This window comes from Geotrypetes seraphini, chromosome 9 (genome assembly GCF_902459505.1).
Source record: "Geotrypetes seraphini chromosome 9, aGeoSer1.1, whole genome shotgun sequence".
In the NCBI taxonomy this organism is placed as follows: domain Eukaryota; kingdom Metazoa; phylum Chordata; class Amphibia; order Gymnophiona; family Dermophiidae; genus Geotrypetes; species Geotrypetes seraphini.
Window position 1 is genome coordinate 88,263,982 of NC_047092.1, and position 25,336 is coordinate 88,289,317.

Genomic DNA, 25,336 nt, shown 5'->3' on the forward strand with positions numbered 1-25,336 from the left:
AAGGACATGGTACTACTCGAAAGGGTCCAGAGAAGAGCAACTAAAATGGTTAAGGGGTTGGAGGAGTTGCCGTACAGTGACAGATTAGAGAAACTGGGCCTCTTCTCCCTTGAAAAGAGGAGACTGAGAGGGGACATGATTGAAACATTCAAAATACTGAAGGAAATAGAAGTAGCAGATGAAAACAGATTGTTCACCTTCTCCAAGGTAGAGAAAACAAGAAGGCACTCTCTAAAGTTGAAAGGGGATAGATTCAGTACAAACGTAAGGAAGTTCTTCTTCACCCAGAGAGTGGTAGAAAACTGGAACGCTCTTCCGGAGTCTATTATTGGGGAAAACACCCTCCAGGGATTCAAGACAAAGTTGGACAAGTTTCTGGTAAAGTGGAACGTTCACAGGTGAGGCTGGACTCATTTAGAGCACTGGTCTTTGACCTGGGGGCCGCCGCGTGAGCAGACTGATGGGCATGATGGACCACTGGTCTGACCCAGCAGTGGCAATTCTTATGTTCTTATTTTGGATCCTGCTGCTGCCCTTGCCGGGATGAGTCAGCACGGTCGCCCTATGAGTCCGGATTTGGGTGAGGACCTCTCCGTCTGCAGACTTTTAAAGAATGTCTTTGTCCATCGTTTCTGATGTTCTGAAAGAGCTCAAATTGGAATTTCCACCTTCCATGTTAGTGTTCGGTCAGGGACCATTCTAATGTTCTGGCTTCCTTTTTTCCATGCAAATTCAAATCTTTATTGAATGTTAGAGGTTCACAATCTATCACTGTTGTTAGCAAAGACCAGCTTCTGAGTTTTTTAAAAAATTGCACATGGCACTCGAAATTAAATAATGGAGGTGAATATCAGTTTCTGGGGAATAGCCTCACTATTTTAGGTTTTCATCCGGGTATATCCCACAGATCAAGTGCACAAGAAGTACACTGTGGGTTTTACCCAAAAACATCATTTTAAATCACTAACATGTTTTATTTTTCAAAAAAGTGCTCTGTGCAATAAAAACATTTCATTTAAATGTCGCTGTGATAATTTAACTAAATAAATAGAAAAAATAGCAACTGTCTATTTAACACGTTGCTTAGACTTATCTGGAGATAATGGCAGCCATTCAAATCATCAAAAGTGCCTTAGCTGAATGCTCTACAGAGACCCCCTTGTTTCATGTCCTTCCTCAGGAGCATGCTCTAGCTCAACCTGCTGGCATCAAAAGTCTACCATCTCCAAAATATCGTGACTAAAAAATGACTGAAAAGCGCTACGTTTTAAAACCAGGAAGTAATTCTGGCCACGCCTCTTCCAACGTCAAACGTAATGATGTATCAGCGTAAAAATCTCCATAAATTATTTCTACAAGGGTTAGCACCTGATATATGTCGCTGTCAATCATGCCTCTGCCCCATCCCAAGCGTCGTGGGGGGAATCTCATGCTTTTCATCCTGATGAATTTTGCAGGGCGGCTTCTTCGTCCTTTCTTCATACTTTTGCCCAGTTTCACCGAGTTGTTGTGGCAGCATGTTCTGATGCTGTTTTTGGGACTCGGATTTGGGAGCAGGTTCTTCTTTCCCTCTGTAGCTACTGTGACTTTGGTACGTCACCTAGCTTATGGAATCCGGAAGGGACGTAACAGAATGGAAGATTAGGTTTAAACCTTCGATAATCTTCTTTTAGCCCCTGGAGGATTCCATATGACCCAGGTTTGAAGCTTTTCCAGCCAGTTGGCAGATCCTGTGGAGAGTTTCTGTGAGTATACTGTACACTTCACCAAAGGCCTTGTGCTCGTTGCACATTGCAGGTTAGTGCTACATGGTTCCTCAATGTTTTTTTTTCTGAGTTGCCTTTGTGCCTGTTATCACATGTTAATATTTTGCAGAGCAAACCAGTTCATAAATTACTTGTATTGATGGGGATTCTCCCTCGTACCCCTTTGTCCTGGATTTGCAAGTAGGTGCTTGACTTTGGGATTTAACTGGGATTGTTTATTTTCAGACTAAGAGGGTGGAGCATGTGTTCAGGAAAGATGCTGGATTTTTGCAGGATCCGGACTGTGGGTTGGGATTGAATACCTAGCATATGGAATCCTCCAGGGACTAACAGAAAGAGGATTATCGATGGTATAAACCTAATCTTCCATGATAGTACAGATCGGTGTACTAATCACTTAAGGGCTAGTCCTCTTCAGATGTTTGATTGGCACTGGTGTTGGAGTCTCCATCCCTGATGTTCCCAATGCCACAGCAAGGAGGGAGGGGTCTCTTTTCTTTCTCCACAGGGTCCCTCAATAGTTTTGCTTCTTGCAGCACCTCTTGAGCCTCTGTAGACTTTATTCTGTAAGGAGAAGGAAAGTTCAAACAAATTTTGACAACGATATTGCATGTTGTGGTTAATAAGACATTTGGCGACATCCCTGAAGTCTAACCATCTACATAGCTCCACTTTGGAGATTTCCCACTGAATATGTCTGATTTTTTTTTTGCTGTTGTCAAAATGCACTCTCTTACTGGAGAACAGAGGAAGCAAGCTGTTAAGTCTCTTGGGTGTTCTGAGGTAGGAGGGCCCAAGGCCAGATGGACTCTTTCAAAGTCAATTTAGGGAAGCTTTAGCTTGTGCAGCCTGAATCAATTCTGTCGGTGGGCAGTCTAATTTTTGGGAAGACCCTGTGCTTGCAGGTTATTGCATTGTGCTCTATTTTCACCATCCTCCAGTGAAGGTCATCTTGCCTAGTCGCTATCAGTTCCAGCACTTTTGGAATTTAGGGAAGCTTTAGCTTGTGCAGCCTGAATCAATTCTGTCGGTGGGCAGTCTAATTTTTGATCCGCCCTTCAAAATCACTGAGCCACAGGCCTGTATTTTCTACTGTTTTCCGGAGACCATTGACATTCTTGTGCATCTCATAATGCTTGGTCTGCATGTTTGCTTTCAGCTCATCAATCCAACCACTTCATTCCCTACGCGAAGCTGGCCTGGATTTAGTTTTCAGATCTTCATTTGTAGCAGCCTCTGTAGTGGGCTTCCCTCCCAGATCCTTATGCTGTAGCCCTATGCACTGGGCCCCGGAATCCATAGTTTGTGATTAATAGGTCTTTGTTTTTTGCTGGTCTTGATCCCCCAGTATAATCCTCTTTCTGGATGCCTTTAAACAAGGTAGGGGTGCAGAGTATCATTGCTAATGACTGCTAATTTCAGTGGGGTTGAGATAAGCTTGAGAGTAAGGTGTCCATCTTCCCATGGCATCACTTTTTCCCCAATCCCCTCCCTTTTCTCAGTGAAACACACATATTGGGAGAATATAGCTACATACCAAAGCATGTTCACAGAGATTGGAAAGAATTCCATTAGCTATATTATATATGCTATTCTTACTATTTTGATATATTTAGTTCTTTAGTTTTATGGTTTTATTGTTTTATATTATTGTGTGACACAAATTGGGTTTTATTGATAGAAAGCATTAAGTAGATCTGAGAGTAGTTTAAAATGTAGTAATCAATCATTGCCATGTAGGGGACTGAAATTTGATTCTCAGATCAGTTCTCTTATACTCTGGGCTAGGCTGTATTAGGTTTGCTGCAGAAGGAATATTCGTAGCCTCTCTGGTATGGGTCCCTAGTTATTCACACTTTGTTGATACCTACTGATTTATCTTATGACCCATGGTTGCAGTGTACTACCTTATTTGTTTCCCATGGTCAAGGAATGTTGCTGAGTGGTATTAAATGAGCCTGGGACTGGTTTTCCTGAAACTGGTTCTCCCTAAATCTGCACTTAGCTTTTCTTTACCAAAGATGCTGGTTTGTGTTTTAATCATATCATCTGCCTTATCTCACATCTTAGTCTGCCTGCACATTATCTTAGTTTGCCTGCACTATGTGCCTTAGCTTCTTCTTGTTTGTGCTGAAAATATGACCATATATGTATTTTGCCCTCCTGGACATGTAATAATGAAACTGCAATGCTTAGAAATATTAGAGTTGCTCCCTATAGGACTATAAGGTTACCCCCCCCTGAACCAATAGTAAATGCGGGCTTAGGACCAATGTATATCAAGAATTTGTAGCAAAATTAGCAAATGAAAAATTGTATCTAGCATCCACCTGGCTTAGACATGAAACATATAAATAGCATTGAACATCCTGTTTTTGAACACTTCTGAGGCAAAATCTTTAAGGCACTGAAGTCAAGTCTTTCGCATATATGCTGAATAAAATATACCTGTCACTTTCTTCACGTCTCTGATTATTGTGGCTGACCAAGTGACCTTTTATTTGGCGCCTGAACAGGGACTTGAAGGTCATTTGACCACCGGTCACATGTGTCTGGTCTAAGAGCCGATGCATCTGCCTAGCCGGCTGTTCCCTCTTTTGGGATTGGTGGACCTCGGGACACTTGGACCGCTCAATTGATTAATCTAGTCCTGGTTTAAAGTGCAGGACCTGGTAGCTGTCTGAATCTGAGGTGGCCACCAAACTGGTAAGTGCAGGAATTGATCATTTCTGTCCTGTTTCTTTTCCCTTTCCTTAGTAAACTACCTGATCCATCGGTGAAATAGCGGGGAGGGATTCTAGGAACTGTTATTTTCTGAATGGGTAACTGAGTTGAAGTTAATGTGTGTGTGTTTGAGAGTGTTTGAGACATCCTTGTGGACAAGGCGAGTGCGGATCTGTCAGTACTGCGTTTCCGTAGTCCGGAGACGGGCAGGGCCAGGAATACAGGGAAGCGTTTTTGTTCTCTATTGCATGATGGGAGGAAGCCAGTCTACCTATGGAGATCTCCTGGATACAGTGTTAGCTAATTTTAAGAAGGGATTTGGCTCCGATTATGGGACCACACTTAAGAAATCAACCCTCATTCATCTGTACCAGTTAGAATGGCCAACATTCGGTGTGGGCTGGCCCCCGTCTGGGTCTCTGGATGAGGCCTTAACCCTTCAGATTTTTATTGTAATAACCCACCCTAAGACTAGCCATCCTGACCAATTCCCTTATATAGATAGTTGGTTAGACCTAGTCCATAACAAGCCTTCTTGGCTTTTCTCTCCCGTACCCAAGAAACTCCTGTCTCAAGTCCTCGCCCTTAGGAAGACTGTCACTGACCATTGCCGTCCTGGTCAAGTTCTCGCCTCTGATCCCTAAACTGACATACTCTAAATACCCATCGCCCCACCTTCTTACTCGGAGATGCCACCGCCAGTACCCAATTCTAATCTTGGTCTCCCTGTTCAACAATCTGCAGTCTCCCAGCCAATACCTAATCCTGACCCCGCATCTCTTGTTTAAGCTGCAGTCCCCTTTGCTCAACCTCCGGCCAGTATCTCAGTTCATAAAAGTATTTATCCGAGGAGGAGGCGGAGCTTACCTAAGATGGCGGATTGGGAGTAGCTGCGGAGAAGCCATCGTGCTCATGGTGTGGATTTCCTGAGAGTGATGGTAAAAAGAAAGTCAAAACTTCGGGTGTTTCCCGTTGAGGCAGCGGCACCATTGGGTCCGATGGACATCTTTGTAGAGCGCGGCTCACGAACGCCACAACCGGAGGGTGCCACGGCTGGAGAGACTGCATAGGCTGAGGTGCAGGATCTCTCCTTTGAGGCTGTTATTCTGTCTCCGGACGAGCGAAGACCGCCTAGCTGTCCCGCTGCGACGGAGGAGTCGATTGCTGACTCACCAGCTCAAGATGCCCTCTTGCTGTCCTCTCCGTTTGGGGGGGAGGAAGTGTTTTTAAGATCACAGCAAGCCCAAGGAGACTCTTCAAGTTCTTTGGCGGCTTCAGGTATTTCAGTAGCCCAAGAAAATCTTTTGATAAATGAAGTGGTATCTGGCTCGATGGGCATTGCAGGGATTCCTGGAACTGAGATTGTTCCCTTGCAAAGGCCCAAGGTAATTACGATGGAATCCATATGGGAGTCCATATCCAATATGCAAACTTTACTGGGGAGTCAAATTCAACAATTATCTTTGAGTTGCACTACTGTTATATCGGAAAATTTGGAACTTAAAGATAAAGTTACAAGTCTGGAAAATAAAATGAGTGACATTGAGCCTAAAGTAAAAACTTTGGAAGTACAAGCCCAGACTTGGAATAAGGACAGTGCTAGTTTGCACTTTAAACAAGAAATGCTGGAAAATTCTGTTAGAAGATGTAATCTTCGGATCATTAACTTTCCAAAAGTACAAACAATAACTGCCCTAGTTATGTTTAAAAAATATTTGTCAGAAATTTTGAAGGTACCAGAAACTTCATACCCACCTCTCACAAAAATATATTACCAGCCAACGAGAGTTAAATCTCAAAATCCAAATCAACAGAATTTATCTGTTGATAGTTTGGATTTTAACACATTTTCTAGAGAGGTCGGATACGGAGAATCAGGTCCCTGCCACATTAATAGTACAGTTTGCAATTGACAGGATGTACCCTGATGTATCTCGCTCGACCCAGAAAAGAAGAAAACAATTCTTAATATTGAGACCACAGGCTGTTCAGCTAGGGGCGACCTTTGTCCTAAGATATCCCTGTAAATGCGTTTTGACATATGGGGGGAATAGATATGTATTTTATGATTCACAGCAGTTATCTAAATTTATTTCTGATAGAGTCTTCATGAGCTTCCTTGTTCTCTTGTTAAGCTCAAAAATATTGGTTCAAGAGCACTCAAAACGCCTATCTTTTTTGCCTTATACTAATTGCCTTGATGACTTATTTCAGTCTTTTTCATCAGCCTCGTCTCCAAAATTGTGGACTAATAATGCGATGTATATTTTGATATTCTTTAGCTGTTTGGAATTTTGATTTAATTTCAATTTACACTGCATGTTTTCTTTTATTGACCTGTAATTATTGTCAATTATTAAAATTATAAATAAAGAAATCAGAAAAAGTATTTATCCGTCTCTGGACACCCTCTCTATTTCTGATGATTCCCCCATTAGCCATCGCCTAAGAACTGATCCACCTGACAACACAAATGAAACAGGAGACCTCAAATACTGAGCATCTAGTCATGAACCTTCGCCAAATTCCTGTCGCCAACCCGCCAACGTCGCCGGGAATCCTAGACCACCCACCATCAGCCTTGTATACCAGCCCTTCAGCACCACTGATCTGTATAACTGGAAATCCCTCTGCCCCCCTTATTCTGAATGGCCCCAGGCCACTATTGACCTTATTACGTCTATCATTCGCACTCACCGCCCCACTTGGTCAGACTGTCAGGAGTTGCTCCTGTGCCTCTTAAACAATGAAGAATGTAAACGTGTCCTGCAAGAATCCCTTACACGGGCCCAGTCGGATGCAGACCCCAACTGGCTTAACAACCATTTCCCTTCTCAGGACCCTATCTGGGACCCCAATGATGCCACTCATAATACTGTACTGGCCTGTACCGCCAGTATATCCTTGAGGGTCTCCGTTTGGCTTCTCGGAAGCCCACCAACATTTTCAAAGTATCTGAGGTCCTCCAAAAGGCTGATGAATCTCCAGCCGCGTTCTATGAGCGTTTCTGCGTACCTTCACCCCTTTTGATCCAGAAAAACCTGAAAACCTCTGTATGGTTAACACCTCATTTGTGAGCCAGATGCAACCTGATATCCATAGAAAACTTCAGAAACGGGACGGTTTCACTGGCATGAATACCGTTCAGCTCTTGAAATAGCCCAGTGTGTTTTCATGAATCGGGACAGTGCCAAGCGGCAGGAGGCTGATAAACTCCTCCGACGTAAAGCTGACCTTCTTGCGGTAGCCCTCCAGAGTACGCCCCCAGCCTGAAACTCTGAGCCCCGATCCTCCAAACGTCCCCCTTATTCCACTGGTCCCTCAAAACCTGATAGGACAGGACCCCGCAAGGACTTGGAACAGGATCAGTGTGCCTATTGTAAGGAGATTGGTCATTGGAAGAACAAATGTCCAAACAGACCCTGTACCTGCCAGACTAAAACTAAGGACCAACCTACTATGTGGCATCCTTCCATTCTGACTCTTGAGACTGAATACTGAGACAGACCGGCTCGCAGTGAGTATCGGGGACTTTCTGGATTGTTCCCAACTTACTCGCTCGGCTCCCACGAGCCCTTGGTCAATGTCCGTAGAGGGGACCATTCCATCTCTATGCTGGTTGATACTGGTGCCCAGCATTCTGTTCTGACCCGCCCTCTCAGTAAACGTTCTTCCAAATCTATTATTGGTGCAACTGGCTCCTCTGATTCTGTTCCTATCCGTGAACCTGTCTCAGTCTGCATTGGTTGTCATTCGGTGCCACATTCTTTTGTATACATGCCCTCCTGCCCTGTCGCCCTGCTCGGTCAGGACCTGCTCCAGTGCTTAGGAGCTACTATTTTCTATCTTCCGGCGGTCTCACCATGGACCTCCTCTCCACAAACCTCACCTCCCCATCTGACCGTTCATTTGTCCCCTCACCAAGCCTTATATTTTTTTTTCTTCTGTATTTCTTTCCTATTGTACTGGGGGGGGAGGGGGGTCAGTCACTGTCCTTTACCCCTTGTAAACTGGGCCTTTCTCAGGTCCGTAATGGGGGTAAGGAAGAACTGGCCCTCCTATACCGTACCCAATTTAAGTGCCCCTTGGCCCCTTTGCTGATGTTTGTTTGCATGACGGAGTCAAATACATAAAGTGTCAAACATCAGAGGGTATTATCTGTTTCCAACCTACTGGTAATGAAGTTGAAAAGTGGGCAGAACTCCGCATTGATAATGCTGAGGGCCCACTCATCAACCAGACTTATTGTAGACCCTACTCGCCCGGTGTCCTTGTATTTTGATGCATGTGTGTTATTTGATGTTGCTCAATGTCATGGTACTGCCCCTAATACGGTTTTGACACCCAAGCTACTAGATTCTGGATAGATAATGTTTTATATACTTTAAGAAAGCCTCAGCCCCACCACTCCTCCGCTGTATAATCTCGCAACCGCAGGAAGCATTACGTGGTGCCTCATCATTGGCCAGCCATATTGTTATGCTTAGAATGTTCTTTAGTTGGTTTATATTTTTCAATAAATAAAGGAATAAATATCCAATATCAAAATGTATAAATGTAAAATGCTTGGTACTTAGCTTTAGATTAGCTTCATTGTCAGCCAAACCTGGGAGCCAGATCCGACATGTTTCGCTCAAAAGAGCTGTATCAAGGGTCTCCCTAAGTAAAACAGAACAGTTCAGAGAAGAAAATTATAGACAATCGTTCATGTCTCATCCTCCTCTCACAGTAAAAATTTTTTCAGTTATAATATAAATATTCAACCATCTTATGAAACAAATCTTACCGAGATTGCCGCTGTCATCAGACTCAAATTTCAATATATGAGAAAGATGGCCGTGGCGTTCTTACCTCAGGTTTAAATCCTCCCACTGCAATCAACAATGTGTACACCCCCTGTGCCTCATTCGCTCAGCCTTTCAACCAATCACCGTCATCCATTCTATCTCCGTGTTCAGACCCCTCGGTTCCACCGTATCCAATCTGAAAATATAGCGCTGTTCACTCATATTCAACCTTATTTGATCAAATAAGGTTGAATATGAGTGAACAGCGCTATATTTTCAGAAATACAGTAAAAAATTTTTATCAAATAAGGTTGAATATGAGTGAACAGCGCTATATTTTCAGAAATACAGTAAAAAATTTTTATCAAATAAGGTTGAATATGAGTGAACAGCGCTATATTTTCAGATTGGATACGGTGGAACCGAGGGGTCTGAACACGGAGATAGAATGGATGACGGTGATTGGTTGAAAGGCTGAGCGAATGAGGCACAGGGGGTGTACACATTGTTGATTGCAGCGGGAGGATTTAAACCTGAGGTAAGAACGCCGCAGCCATCTTTCTCATATATTGAAATTTGAGTCGGATGACAGCGGCAATCTCGGTAAGATTTGTTTCATAAGATGGTTGAATATTTATATTATAACTGAAAAAATTTTTACCGTGAGAGGAGGATGAGACATGAACGGTTGTCTATAATTTTCTTCTCTGAACTGTTCTGTTTTACTTAGGGAGACCCTTGATACAGCTCTTTTGAGCGAAACATGTCGGATCTGGCTCCCAGGTTTGGCTGACAATGAAGCTAATCTAAAGCTAAGTACCAAGCATTTTACATTTATACATTTTGATATTGGATATTTATTCCTTTATTTATTGAAAAATATAAACCAACTAAAGAACATTCTAAGCATAACAATATGGCTGGCCAATGATGAGGCACCACGTAATGCTTCCCGCGGTTGCGAGATTATACAGCGGAGGAGTGGTGGGGCTGAGGCTTTCTTAAAGTATATAAAACATTATCTATCCAGAATCTAGTAGCTTGGGTGTTTAAACGAATAGTGGCTGGATAAAAGAGACTATTTAATTTATTGCCATAGTTGGTGATCCTAATACGGTTTTGTGCAGCTCCCTGGATTGGCAATGTTATACCAAATGTGCTAAGGTATATGTGCCTGTATAACATAAAGCCCCACAAAAAATGCCCCTACGACGAATGGTTCTTGACCGGTGGAGCCTTTCCCAGTGTGGGAATGTGTCACGTGAGCCACCTTCAATAACACACACAGATATTTCCTATTCCTATATGTCCTATTCTCCCTCTCGCTGAGATTTTCGGAGATCTCCGAGAATCTTGGCGAGAGGGAGAATTAGAAGGTCTTGAGTATGCGCAGATGCATGCTCAAAGCCGGCAGAGGCAGGAAGATCTTCTAGTGGCACCAGCACGTCCTGTGGGCTGTGTGCCAGTGCCAGACCGGGGGGGGGGGGGGGGGGGGTAAGTTCAAGTTGTTCGGGCGGGGGGTGCCGGTTCGCGCGGGGGGGGAGGGAGGGGGTGGGTGGGAGGGAACGTATCAAAGCGAGTTTCCATTATTTCCTATGGGGAAACTCACTTTGATATACAAGTATTTTGGTTTAAGAGCATGCTTCTGGAACGAATTATGCTCGTAAACCAAGGTACCACTGTATCATAATATATCCTAATATACAATACAAATAAATAATAAAGTTACCCAAATATCACTATCAATATTTATTCTTTCTAGTGCAGAGTTGGTGTCCTTAACAACACGCTTCACAGATGAGTTGATGGACCAGGGCTTGACTCAGAAGATCCTGACTCTAGTATTGCAAATTAATGTGAATAATGAATTTGACAAGCTTCAGAGAGCACGAGGGTTGGGAAATGAAAAACATCGCAAGGAGGTAAGGCACATAACATTACATTACATTACATTAGGGATTTCTATTCTGCCATTACCTTGCGGTTCAAGGCAGATTACAAATGGATTGTCCGGAGATTAAAAGTACTTAGGGAGTAGTTTGTGCATTTCTTTGAGTTGATAAGGATTACATCTGAGTTGTCAAGATATTGGAGGTACATATGTAGTAGTTGTAGGTGATGCTTGGGACATTCCTGATTGTGTTAGTTGGGTTTTATGTGTTTTTTGAAAAGAAGGGTTTTTATTTCTTTCTTGAAGTTTTGTAGTCTCTGGTCATGGTCAGTAGGTTGTAGAGTTGTGAGTCAAGTGTTGCAGCTCGAGTGGCTTGGAGGTTGTCGTATAGTTTTTTTCTTCTGATGTTTTTGGTTGGAGGGTGTGTGAATGGTGCGTGGGGTCTCCTATGTCTGGTTGAGGTGGATTGAATTAGTCGATTGTTCCAATAGGCTGGGCTGTCTCCGTTTATTGCTTTAAATAGTAGGCAGTAAAATTTGAAGTGTATTCTTGCTTGTATTGGGAGCCAGTGTGAGTCGTGGTATGCCTCTGTGATGTGGTTGAATTTCTTCAGTGAGTATATCAGTCTTAGGGCTGTGTTTTGTATTGTTTGTAGTTGTTTTATCATGGTTGCTATGCATGGGAGATATAGTATGTTGCAGTAGTCTATTAGACCTAGTATTAGGGATTGTACCAAGAGTTGAAATTGTTTTCTGTCGAAGAATTTTCTGACTTGCCTCAGGTTTCTCATGACTGCGAATGATTTTTTTTTATTGTTGATTTGTGGCTGCATTGTACAGCCTCTGTCTATTAGCACTCCCAGGAGTTTTAAATTGGGTTGGAAGTAGTATGTTGTAGAGTTTATGACAAGGCTTGTTACGGTTGGGATTTTGTTATTTTCGAGTAGAATGAAGTTTGCTTTGTCCGGATTTAGTTTTAGTTTGTGGTCTTTCAACTATGTTGCTATTGTTTCAATTGTTCTGTGTATCGTGTCTGCCATGGATGGTGCTAGTTGATCAAATGGAAGGAGAATGATGATGTCGTTTGCATAACTGTAGGAGGTTAGACCTTGTTTGTCTAGGTAGGAGCCAAGGGAGGTAATGTATAGGTTGAAGAGTGTGGGGGAAAGAGGTGATCCTTGGGGTACTCCGCAGGGGTTAGACCATGACTTGGATTTTTCTTTGTTTGTTTTAACTCTGTATGTTCTGGATTGTAGGAATCCTTTAAACCATGATAGTACTTTTCCTCTGATTCCTATTGAGTCCAGTATTTGTAGAAGGATGTTGTGGTCTACTAGGTCAAAGGCTGCGGAGAGATTTAGTTGGATAATTAGCATTTTTTTGCCTGTGCTGTGGTGTTGTCTGGCGGTGTTTATGAGTGAGCCCAGTAGGGTTTCTGTGCTGCGGTTAGTTCTGAAGCCTGATTGTGTTGGGTGGAGTAGGTTGTGGTTTTCTAGGTATGAGTTTAGGACTTTGGCTACCAGGCCTTCCATTAGCTTGACATAAAGTGGTATTGAGGCTATGGGTCTGTAGTTGGACGGTTGGTCTATTTCTCTTTTGGGGTCTTTCAGGATTAGAGTGATGATGATTTTGCTGAGGTCTTGTGGGAAAAGGCCTTTAGTTAGTAGGATTTGTATCCATTGCAAGAGTAGAGTGCAAAATAGTGTACTGGAGGCTTTCAATAGGTATGGGGGGGGGGGGCAGAGGTTGAGGTTGCAAGTTGCGTGGCTGTATTTGTTGTAGAGTTTGTTGAAGTATGACCACGGTATTGGTAAGAAGTGGGACCATGTTCTGTCTGCGACAATTGCTTCTTTTTCTGTGGAGGGTGTTGTGATCTCTTCTAGGTGCATAGGTGTTCCATTGAAGGTGGATCTTATGGTTGCGATTTTATCTTTGAAGAATGTTAAGAGGGTGGTGGGGGTGTTGCTGCTTGCCAGGTAGGGTTTGGTGTCTGTGAGTTCTTTTAGTACCGTATTTGCCGGCGTATAAGACGACTTTTTAGTACCTTAAAATCCTCCCCAAAGTCGGGGGTCGTCTTATACGCCGGGTACAGTTTACATGCCCTTACTTGCGGGGCTGGATGTACTCAGTCGCGCGGCTCTTCTTCTCCCTACCTTCTCTGCTTGCAGCACAGAGCCGAACGGAAGTCTTCCCGACGTCAGCGCTGACGTCGGAGGGGAGGGAGGGCTTAAACAAAGCTTAAACAAAGCCCTCCCTCCCTCCGACGTCAGCGCTGACGTCGGGAAGACTTCCGTTCGGCTCTGTGCTGCAGACAAGGAGAAGGAGAGTAGCCTCGCGGTACCAAGAGAGAGGGGCGGCCGCCCCGCCCCGGTTGCAGCACAGCCGGCCAGGTCCCCTTACTTTTGTGGCACTTCCCCGACCGACCGATAACAGCCCGGGTCCGACAATCCTCCCTGCCCTGTAGCCGCGAATCTAAATTACCTTCTTACAGCAGCTGTAAGAAGGTAATTTAGATTCGCGGTTAAGGGCAGGGAAGTTTGTCGGACCCGGGCTGTTGTCGGTCGGTAGGGGAAGTGCCACAAAAGTAAGGGGACCTGGCTGGCTGTGCTGCACCCGGGGCGGTAGAGAAGGAGGGGGGGGGGAGAAAGACGCTGAAATGCCATGGTGAAGACAGAGGGGGGGGAAGGACTCTGAAAGCACTTGAAGACAGAGGAGGGAGAAGAACGCTGAAAGCACATGGGGGAATACAAAGGGGTGGAGAAGGAAGAAGGGGTCGTCTTATACGGCGAGTATAACACAAAACTCTATTTTTTAACTAAAAGTTGGGGGGTCGTCTTATACGCCCAGTCGTCCTATACGCCGGCAAATACGGTAGTTGGAATAGTTTTTTTGTGTCTTGAGATTCTTCTCCTATTTGCTTTGTGTAATATGTTTTTCGTTTTTCTTTTCGTTTTTGTTTGTATTAAATCAGGCTGAATTAGTTTTCTTGTGGAGTTCAAAACTTATGTTCTCTTTGGCATGAGGCAAGTAGTACATTGAGATATTAGAGACTGAGGTCATACTCCACAGTGTTCTCCCCAGAAATTTTTTTCAGCCGGGGGCACAAAAAAGTAGCCGGGTGGGGTGGGGCGGAACAGGGAAATTTGGTGGTGGAGAAAATTAAATGTGCACGATTTTTATTAGTTAATTATTATTAATTATTTTCCAGCGCTCAATATGACTTCCTTTTTTAAGGTTTGACACTTAGGCAGTGTTCCAGTAGCATTTAAGCCACCCTTGAATAAAAGTAATGCAGATCCTCTTATTCCGAGTAACTACTGGCCAGTATCAAACCTTCCATTTCTTTCAAAACTATCATACTTGAGAGAAAGGTATTCAACCAACTTCAAAGTCATGTTGAATCAGTTAATAATGCTTTGTATCCTGCGATAGCAATTCTGCCACAGCAAATGCACTGAATGAAGCCCATAGGAATTGAATGGACTATATAGTCCATTTTCCATGGGAGAAATTTTTTCCAGCTGGGTGGCATGAAAAAGTAGCCGGGCGGGACGGGGAAATTTGGTGGTGGGGAAAATTAAGGGCTCCTTTTACTAAGCTGCAATAGCGTTTTTAGCGCGTGCAGAATTGCCGTGCTACATGGCTAGAACTAACGCCAACTCAATCCTGGTGTTAGCGTCTAGCGCATGCGGCAATTCTGTATGAGCTAAGCGCGTGGTAAAACTGCTATCGCAGCTTGGTAAAAGGAGCCCTAAATGTGTACTATTTGTATTAGTTAATTATTATTAGTTATTTTCCAATGCTCAATATGACTGCCTTTCTTAAGGTTTGACACTTGTTCTATAATATTTTTATTAAATTTAAGAAGTATCCAATTCTAGAAATGAATAATTAGATATTTGCCCTCTTTCAAATGGTATAGAGCAGAGTGTCTCAAACTTTTTTAACTCCGGCACACTAAATGGAGCAAATGTTTTTTGTGGCACACTAAATGCAGCAAATGTTTTTCATGGCTGGAAAAAATTTCTGGGGAGAACACTGTTACCATTAGTTTTCAAGGTCCAATCACGTCAAAGAATGATGCTTATCTGGGCAGTTGTATAATAAAAAGAATGGCTAAAATAACATGAGAAGTGAAATTGTCATGAATCAGAGGGATACATGCCCTGTAGGTCCTTAAAGCAGGCTTGTGGATTAGATATAAACTATGAAGTGGTGTACCTAGCATATGTGACACCCGAGGCCCATCGTTTTTTTGACACCCCCTATCTGCATGAAAAACATGATTTTTAGTAACAATCCACACATCACACAAGAGTGTACCTAGGAAAAGACAGCATCTTACATATTGCAGTGAGCAGTACATCAATACACCCATTGTAAAACTAAACAAGCCAGACTAGTACAGACCAATCCTACACAGTCAAACCTAACTGAAAACCATGTCTTTCAAACAGAGAAAACACTTTCACCTAGTATGGAATATGTAATCACAAACTAACCCCTCTCCATTGGGAAACAGGCCCCCAAGCCGCCGCCGCTATCGGATAACATGCCCCAAAGCCGCTGCTGCCCCAAGCTCTCCCTGTGTCGTGCTGACCAGCATTCCTCTCCCCGACGTCAATTCTGCCGTCGGAGAGGAAGTTCTTGCTAGTCAATCGCTGCCTGGCTGGGCCGGAACTTCCTTTCCGACGGCAGAATTGACGTCGGGGAGAGGAAGGCTGATTGGCCCAAGATCGCGATCGACCTATTGGGTACCCCTGTTCTAGAGAAATGCTGCCTGGTCCTGCCTTCGCGGAAACAGAAAATAGGTAGAACCCGGCAGCAAGAACAGCAAATTGTAAGCTTCACTGACCTGTCTCCCGCTTTAGCCTGTAGCCGAACGCATGCTCCGGGGCTCTAACATGTGCATGTCAGTTTCACTTCTCTTCTCTCCCCCCCCCCCGGACATAACTTGCGGTTTCGAAGGGAAGCCGGCATGCAAACGTTAGAGTCCCAGAGCATAAGTTCTCTAAGCTGGTGTTTTTTTAATGTTGAGCAGCTGTGGCAGATGCAGAATTCACGATCGGATGATAGCTGGGTGGTCATCTAAATTAGCCAGGCGGAGCGCCCGGCTAAAAGGCCCTAGGGAGAACTCTGATCTCTCTATTTGGACTATTTCAACTCGCTATATTTTGGAATTACTGAGAGCGGATAGGATAACTGGTTTTAAGAAAGGTTTTGACAATGTCCTGGAGGAGAAGTCCATAATCTGTTATTGAGAGAGACATGGGGGAAGCCACTACTTTCCATGGATCGGTAGCATGGAATATTGCTGCTCCTTGGGTTTTGGCCAGGTACTTGTGAACTGGATTGACCATTGTGAGAACAGGCTAATGGGCTTGGTGGACCATTGGTCTGACCCACTATTCTATTCTTATGTTCCTTTGTTCTTAAAAAGAACAGAAAAGACTGGGGGTCACGTGATAACAGCCAGAATAAACAGACGCATGTGAGGAGAGCTCAGATCCCACACTGCTGAGATCAGCATGTTTTACCGATTTTTTTTATTTTTTTTATTTTTTTGTTGCATCTCAGCGGGCACATTCATGCTCTTGTGCTGGGGAAGAGTCTTTGCCTTTGCTGGGAGCCCTTTGTATTGAACAGAAACGCCAGGTATGCGTATAAAATCGGCATGGGGCCACAAGGATAAAATCCCTTCCACTCCTTCCAAGATGGCGGCAGACCAAGCAACGTTCCTGTTCCCCACTGGAGATGAATCACAGATATAACAAAATCTGTGTCAGCAGCCCTGGCGGATTGGGTAAATAAAATATAATCTGCGGTGATGAGATGAATGAGAAGTTGGATTCTCATAGCTGGAGGTTAGCAGAGGTGGAGCAGCGAGTGTCCAACCAGGAGGCACATGTACGAGCCAGGCAGCGCAGGTTTCTGAGGTCCAGAAACAGTTGTCCAATCTTGCCAAGAATCTGGAGGAATACAAAAACCGCTGCAGGCAAAACAATCTTCGGATAGTGGGGCTGCCGGAAGCGGTGACAGACTAGGACCTGTACAAGATCTTCAGCCAGTGGCTCCTGGAGCAGTTGGAACAGGCGGCAGGTGAGGTGCGCTTTGCCTGCAAACAGTCTCACCGCATTGGAGCATGACTATCAGGTAAGAGGCGAGCGTGCACCGCCGTTGTTCGCTATATCAACTGGAGAGAAAAGGAGCTTCTTAAAGCATTTCGGAAAGCGTGGGCCCTGGAGTATGACGGCTCTAAAGTACTGGTATTCAATGATTACTCTACACGTGTTGCAGCACAGCACTAACTTATGTCTCTGTTCTGCACCACCCTGCAAGTCTCCTTGGTGTATCCCGCGAAGTTGAGAGTCTGGCATGATGGTAAAACTGTCAACTTGGCCATGGTGGAGGAAGCCAGAGTTTTTTTGGAGCACCTCCCTGCCTGATTTCAGCACCCTTGCTCTGCTGGATCTGTGGGGTTTCCTGAGCATGCACGGCTCAGTTTTGTGATTGGCACGGAGGCCTGGTGTCTGACCCTGGGTTTTTTCCTGCCTGCTGGTACTTGAGGAAGTCTCTCCAGGTCTGCGGCCTTTTCTTCTGGGCTGATGTTGCAGCCCACCAAGAGTCTGTGTATGACTTCCTGACCTGGGGCTTCCTGGTGGAGGTTTATGGACTGCTTGTCTGAGATCCTGGAGACTCATGCCAGCATATTGGAGGCGCAGCAACTGGTAGGGTCCCAGGAAATTCACATAATGGCGAGACTGCTAACTTGGCCACAGTGGAGGGAGCATGAGTTTTTATACAATGCTGCCCTGCCTGATTTTAGCGCCCTTTCTCTGCTGGACCAGTCGGGTTTCCCGCTCATGCAAAGTTCAGTTTGGGGACAGGTCTGGAGGCCTGCTGCCTGGCCCTAGAGCCCTTGAGGATTTTTACTGCCTGCTGTTTCCGGGGGAAAGTCTCCCCTGGCTTGTTGCCTACTATCCTGAGCTAGTGATGCAGTCTTATCGGGAGGTGGTGCAGGCCTCCCTGCCCTGGGATGTTTTGATAGAGACCTCTGGAGATCTGTGACTTGGGAGACTCCTGCCAGCGTCTTGGAGGTGCAGTATTCGGAGGGGTCCTAGGATGTCTGCTATGAACTGGCTCCACTCTGCTGTCTGCTGGGACTGGTTGTTCTGTTTTGTTCTTGTTTTTCTGTTTTTGCTGTTCTGGTTCTGAAGGGATGTGAATTTTGGAATCTTCTTGGGGAGGGTTTTCCCTGGGTAGGCTGGGGGTTTCTATATGGGTTTGTATACTAGAGGGGAGAGCATGCTTTCAGGGAAGAGAGGAGGGTTTGGGAACGGTGTGGTGTGTATGGGTGTAAGTGTAAGTTCGGATGTTGCGAGTGGGTGCGACGGGAGGGCGGGGGTGGGTACAGGTACAATTGAACTTGCGGTGGAGCATCAATTTTCTGGCAGCTGCAGAGCCCAGCTGGGAGGCTCTGTTCATGCTGTATAGCCATAGCATTTGCTGTCCGAGGTTTTGGATGTTTGCTGATCATGGCTGACCTGGTGCTGGATCAGTTGCTAGGGGTGGGATTGCTCTTTCCCGCATCTTGGTCTTGTCTCCCTCCCTGCTGGTGGTATGGCTGACTTGAAGCTGCTTACTTTCAATGTGGATGGTATTAAGTCCTCCATTAAGAGATCTTCGATCCTGGCTAGTCTGCATGCCAAATTGAAGAGGAACTGGGTTGGGGAAGTCTACTCTTCCACTTTTAGTGGGAGGCAGAGGGATGTGGCGATCTTGCTGCACATCAAAAGGGTCGCCAACTAGATTTGGTCACCTTTTCGACGAAAGAAGTGACTTGGCCGAAAATTCAGTTTATTCAAGGTGTATGGAAGGAATGCATCTGGTCAGATCATTACTTATGCAATTTTGAACTTTGATGGCCGGAAAAACAGCCTCTTTCAAAATTGGATAATAAAAGTAAAATTGATTACCAATAGAGGAAGTATAAATCCAACAGAATTGTGGTCTCATTAAGAGCTAAATCCTAAAGGTGAGGAGAGCTCAAATTTTCCAACAAGATGGAAAAAGTTCAGTAAGCAAGTATTAGATCAGATAGCTCCATTAAAAACATATAAAAAGAGACAGAGATCCTCCAATGAATGGTTTGATACTGATCTATTGGTTTTTAAACAGGAATTAAGAAAACTGGAAAGGATTTGGTTGAAATCAAATAGGGAGGAGGACAAGGTAAATTGGAGACTTAAATTAAAGAACTATAAACTCCTGATTAAAGAGAAAACGTTCAAACTATTATGCACAGAAAATAGGGTTAGCCAAGATAAATAGTAGAAAATTATTTAAGAACATAAGAAGTTGCCACCACTGGATCAGACCAGAGATCCATCACGCCCAGCGGTCCGCTCCTGCAGCGGCCCATCAGGTCTGTGTCCTGTGAAGTGGTTCCTGACTATTTCTGTAACCTACCTCTACATCTATCTGTAACTTAACCGATACTACACTGGTTTTAAAAGAGGATAATAAATGCTCGCCCTCTCCTGATACTCTTGCAGAGTTCTTCAGTAATAAAATTTTAGATTTGAGAGCAACATTACAATCTCCTACTTGTAACTATGATGCTTCACAACTTAGAACATAAGAAGCGCCATCTCCTGAACAGACCCTAGGTCCATCAAGTCCGGCGATACGCACACGCGGAGGCCCTGCCAGGTGTACCCTGGCATAGTTTTGGTCCCCATATCGCTCCAAGCTTCTCGTAAAGAGAAGTGCATCTAGCCTACCCCTACCCATGTCACTTCATGCCACTCATAAGGAGATGTACATCTAACTTACCCTTAAATCCTAGAATGGTGGATTCCGCAATTACCTCTTCTGGGAGAGCATTCCAGGTGTCCACCACTCGTTGTGTGAAGCAGAACTTCCTGATATTTGTCTTGAACTTGTCCACCCCTTAGCTTCAGCCCTTGTCCTCTTGTCCGTGCCACATTGGACATTGTAAATAGTGTTTTTTTCTGCTCTATTTTGTCGATTCCTTTCAGTATTTTGAATGTCTCGATCATATCCCCTCGTAGTCTCCTTTTCTCAAGGGAGAACAACCCCAGTCTCTTAAGTCTTTCCTCGAAATCCAGGTTCTCCATACCTTTCACCAGCTTTGTTGCTCGTCTCTGCACCCTCTCTAGCAGTATGATATCCTTCTTTAGGTATGGAGACCAATGCTGGACGCAGTATTCCAAGTGTGGTCTGACCATCGCTATATAAAGCGGCATTATGACTTTCTCCGATCTACTCGTGATTCCCTTCTTTATCATGCCTAGCATTCTATTCGCGTTCTTCGCTGCCACCGCACATTGCACCGACGGCTTCAGTGTCCTATCGATTAATACTCCTAGGTCCTTTTCCTGTTCAGATTTTCCCAGAGTTGCACCTGACATACTATACTTGTGTTCCTTATTTTTTCTGCCTAAGTGCATCACTTTGCATTTTTCTACATTAAACTTCATCTGCCATTTATCTGCCCAATTCTCCAATCGGCTCAAGTCACTCTGGAGTTCTTCACTGTCCTTCTGCGATTTGATGGCCCGGCATAGCTTTGTGTCATCTGCAAACTTGATGATCTCACTGGATGTTCCATCCTCTAGGTCATTGATGAAGATATTAAATAAGATGGGCCCAAGTACCGAGCCCTGGGGCACACCGCTAGTCACATTTTCCCAGTCCGAGAACTTCCCATTTATGCCCACTCTCTGCCTTCTGTTCTCCAGCCATTTGCCTATCCATCTTAGTATATCTCCTTCTATTCCATGGCCCTGCAGTTTCCTGAGGAGTCTTACATGTGGAACTTTGTCGAACGCTTTCTGAAAATCCAAGTATATAATATCCACCGGTTCTCCATTATCAATTTGTCTGTTCACTGTCTCAAAAAATTGAAGTAGGTTCGTCAAGCATGACTTCCCTTTCCTGAATCCATGTTGGCTGGCTTTCATCAGGTCGTGTGTGTCTAGGTGCCGGGTTATGCTATCCTTGATCAGCGCCTCAACCATCTTCCCAGGGACCGACGTGAGACTCACAGGTCTATAGTTGCCCGGTACTCCTCTTGATCCTTTTTTGAATATCGGCGTGACGTTTGCTATCTTCCAGTCGTCTGGTATCTGCCCTGTTTTGATTGACAGATTGGCAAATTTTTGGAATAGTTCTCCGATTTCCACTTTTAACTCTTTCAAGACTCTCGGATGAATTCCATCCAGTCCAGGGGATTTGTCGCTTTTGAGTTTGTCGATCTGGCGGTATATCTGGTCCAAGTCCACGTCTACTGTGGTAAGGCTGTCCTCTGTTACTCCTTTGAACACTTTCACTGCTTCTGGAATTGTTGCAGTGTCTTCCTTTGTAAAGACAGACGCAAAGAATGAATTTAGTCTGTCTGCGATTTGTTTGTCTTCCTTGATGTACCCTTTCCTTCCCTGGTCGTCCAGCGGTCCCACCGCCTCATTTGCGGGTTTTCTCCCTTTCACGTACTTGAAGAAGGGCTTGAAGTTTTTGGCCTCCTACGCTATTTTCTCCTCATAGTCCTTTTTGGCATCCCTCACTGCCCTGTGACACTTCTTCTGATCACCCTTGTGTTTGTTCCAAGTTTCGATTGTTTTCGTGCGTTTCCATGCTTTGAAGGAGTCCTTCTTTTCTTTTATGGCTTCCTTCACCTCTTTAGTAAGCCACGCCGGCTCTCTTTTGCCTTTGGTTTTCTTTGCTTTGGATATCCTCGGAATGTAGAGGCTTTGTGCTTCCGTGATAGTATTTTTCAGAACGGACCATGCCTGTTCTACCGTTTTGACTTTGCCCATTTTTTTCTTGATCCGTTGTTTCACCATGGCTCTCATGCTATCATATCTTCCCCTTTTGAAGTTTAAAGTTGTGGTTGAGGTTTTGGTACTTTTCCCCTTCCCGACATCGAGTCTGAAGTTGATCATGTTGTGATCGCTTGTCCCCAGCGGGACCGTGACTTCTACTTCCTTTGCTGGCCCCGTAATGCCGTTTAGGACCAAGTCCAAGGTGACGTTTCCCCTTGTCGGCTCTCCCACCAATTGTTCCAGAAAGCAGTCCCCTAGCACTTCCAGGAACATTGCCTCCTTGCCACAATTTGAAATTCCCAGGTTCCAGTCTATTCCAGGAAAATTGAAATCCCCCAAGATTATAACATTACCTGTCTTACATTCGTGTTTAATTTCCTCTATCATTTCCATGTCTGTTTCTTCCATTTGTCCTGGCGGTCGATAGTAAAGGCCAATCTTTGTGTCAGCTCCGTTGTGTCTGGGAATCTTTATCCAGAGGGATTCCAGCTTCTCTTTTTCTTCTGTCATAGTCTCTCTCACAGATTCTATTTCTTCATGAACATATAGTGCAACACCTCCACCTTTCTGCCTCACTCTATCTCTTCTGTACAGTTTGTATCCCTGAAGTACTGTATCCCATTTGTTTTCGTCATTCCACCAGGTTTCTGTTATGCCTATGATTTCCAGTTCTTCGTTCTTTGCTATTGCTTCTAATTCTCCCATTTTGTTTCTCAAACTTCTAGCGTTTGTATACATACATTTGAGTTCCCTTTGTGTTGCCTTCTTAGACTCCTTAAGCTTAGCAGTCTCCCCTGGTTCCTTCACGGTATCCTTCCTTGCTCCTGTATTGTCTCTCTTAAATGCTTTGTGGTCGTCCCCTCCTGTGTCTGAGTAGTTGTCCATAGTTCCTTCTATGGGACATCCTGTCGGCTTTCCCCTGACCTTTAGGGCTTCTTTTACTAAGGTGCGCTAGTGGTTTTTTTTGTTTTAAAATCTATTTTATTAAGCAATAGGAAATATAAAATCAATGACAACCAAGATTTGCATTTTCATCAAACACCCGCGGAGGACTGGACTCTTATGCCCTCCCCGGACCCACCTCACCCCACCCCACAGCAAAGAAACCCCAACCCCCCGCCCTCCCCTCCCCATCCCCCCCCAGATACAAACAACAAATGCTTAGGCAGGGAACAGCGAGAACACATTAAAGCATTGAATCAGAGGTGAAGTCTATTCAAAACACGACTACGACTCTCAGGAGTCAAAATGTTCAAATACGGAGTCCACGTGTGAACAAAGTCTCTGCTCCGGCGTCGAGAAGAACAGGCCAAGCGGGCCTCCCAACCCAGAAGTTCATGAAGGCGATTCCTCCAATACCAGAAAGAGGGTGGTTCAGAAGAAAGCCAGCAACACAAGATACATTTCTTCCCCAAAATAAAACATTTGCTAAGAAACAATTTTTCATAAGAAGTGTACATATTCAAGAAAGAGAAATGAGCAAACAGCATAGACTGCACTGAGACTGGCACAGGGGTCTGCAACAAGCCCTGTAAAAAGGAGGCCAGCTCTGTCCAGAATACCTGAATCCTCTCACAACTCCAAATGCCATGAAAGTAGGAATTTACCTCCACCGAACAGCGGATGCATAATTGAGTATCAATACAGCCCATATGATAAGCCTGACTCTGGGAAGCATAGGCCCTCAGAACAGTGCGAAAATGACATTCACGTAATTCTGCACTGTATACCAAGCCCGTAGTGCGTCTCAGGACAGTTAACAAAAACATTTCCCCCAAGTCCCTACCCAAGTCCCGCTGCCATGCCTCCAGAATACCAGGGAAAACCCTCGGCAGGTAAAGAGCCAGGATCCGGCCATGCAGAACAGAGATAGATACCCTGGAATCAGGATCTGCAGTCAAAAAAGTATGGAGCCGGTCCCCAAAATCCCCATGCAAAGAAGTTCCCTGGAGGGAAGCCACGTAGTGACTGAGTTGACAATAAGCAAAAGGAAGTCCAAGCTCAGGAACCCCCCTCCCCGCTAATTCAGCACAAGTTAAGAGAGACCATCATCCCGCAGAACATGCCGCAACTGTTCCACCCCCCGAGCCCTCCAACGACCAAACACGGAAGGTCCAACCCCCGGAGGGAAAGCTAAGTTCCCCACCAGCGGGAGAAGTACACTAGTATGAGAGTCCTGATTCCACAACCGAAGGACTTGGTGCCACACCGTCCACAAGGACCGAAACAAGATACTACGCCTACAGGGCCGCGGCAGTTTAGACAACGGGGCATGGAGGAGATACAATAGATGAAGGGGATAGAAGTGATCCCTCTCCAGAGCAAGATCCGTATAAAAAGAGGTACCCAACACCCAGTCACTAATATGACGAAGCAAACAGGCCTGGTTATAAACCCTGATGTCAGGCACCCCCAAACCACCCCCGTAGGCAGGCCCCACTAACAGGGACCATTTCAATTTAGGTCTTCGGCCACCCCAACAAAACCGGATCAAGAGGGAGGTGAGGGAGGTGAGGGTGCGAATATCCCTCTGCAACAAAGAAAGGGGAAGAGTCTGAAGAACGTAAAGCCATCTCGGAAAGACAACCATACGAAATAAATGAATTCGTCCCAACAAAGACAGCGGCAACGCCTGCCATTTAGCTAGCAACCGTTTAGTATCCGCAAGGAGTTTATCTAAGTTAAGACGATACAGTTGGGCCACATCCATAGTCAGCATGATCCCCAGATATCTAAAAGAGGAGTCAGCCCAGCGCAACGGGAAACCAGCCCCCCCAATACCGCCGAAGATGAACCGAGGAAGCGAGCGCCTCGGATTTTGCAAAATTCAAGACGAAGCCAGAGAAATCTCCATATTCCCTAAGGCTTTCCAACAATATGGGCAAGGAACGCTGCGGGTCCGTTAAAAAGACCAAGAGGTCATCCGTAAACGCCGCCAGTTTAAAATGAGAATCTCCCAAGACCAATCCCCGAATATCCGCATTTACCTGAAGCTCCCGAAGGAGAGGGTCTAAAGAAAGCACAAACAGGAGCGGCGACAAGGGACAGCCCTGGCGAGTCCCTCGGCAAATAGGAAAAAAACCAGAACAAGTCCCATTAACCGAAATCCTCGCCTCTGGATCACTATACAGCGCCTGGATAGCACCAAAAAAGAAGGGGCCCAATCCGTACGCCCTCAGCACCGCAAAAAGGTAACCCCACCGCACCTTATCGAACGCCTTCTCGGCATCAAAACTAATGAGCATGGCGGGGCTACCTTCCTGTCCGTTCCAATGCTAACAAGATGCGCCTGATATTCTTAGCCACCGGCCTATTCTGCACAAAC

At 45.0% G+C, this 25,336-nt stretch overlaps 1 protein-coding gene across 5 annotated transcripts in view; it reads left to right on the top strand.

Moving 5' to 3' along the window:
* NUP205 (nucleoporin 205) overlaps nt 1-25,336 on the top strand; it is a 1,504,202-nt gene that overhangs the window by 85,693 nt on the left and 1,393,173 nt on the right. For all 5 annotated transcript variants that reach the window (XR_004540594.1, XM_033957880.1, XM_033957883.1 and 2 more), the window contains exon 5: nt 11,040-11,199. Coding sequence is in view for 4 of the 5 variants with exons in the window: in XM_033957880.1 (XP_033813771.1) it covers nt 11,040-11,199 (160 nt within the window). In the remaining variant the exon portion in view is untranslated. The remainder of the gene's footprint in view (nt 1-11,039; nt 11,200-25,336) is intronic.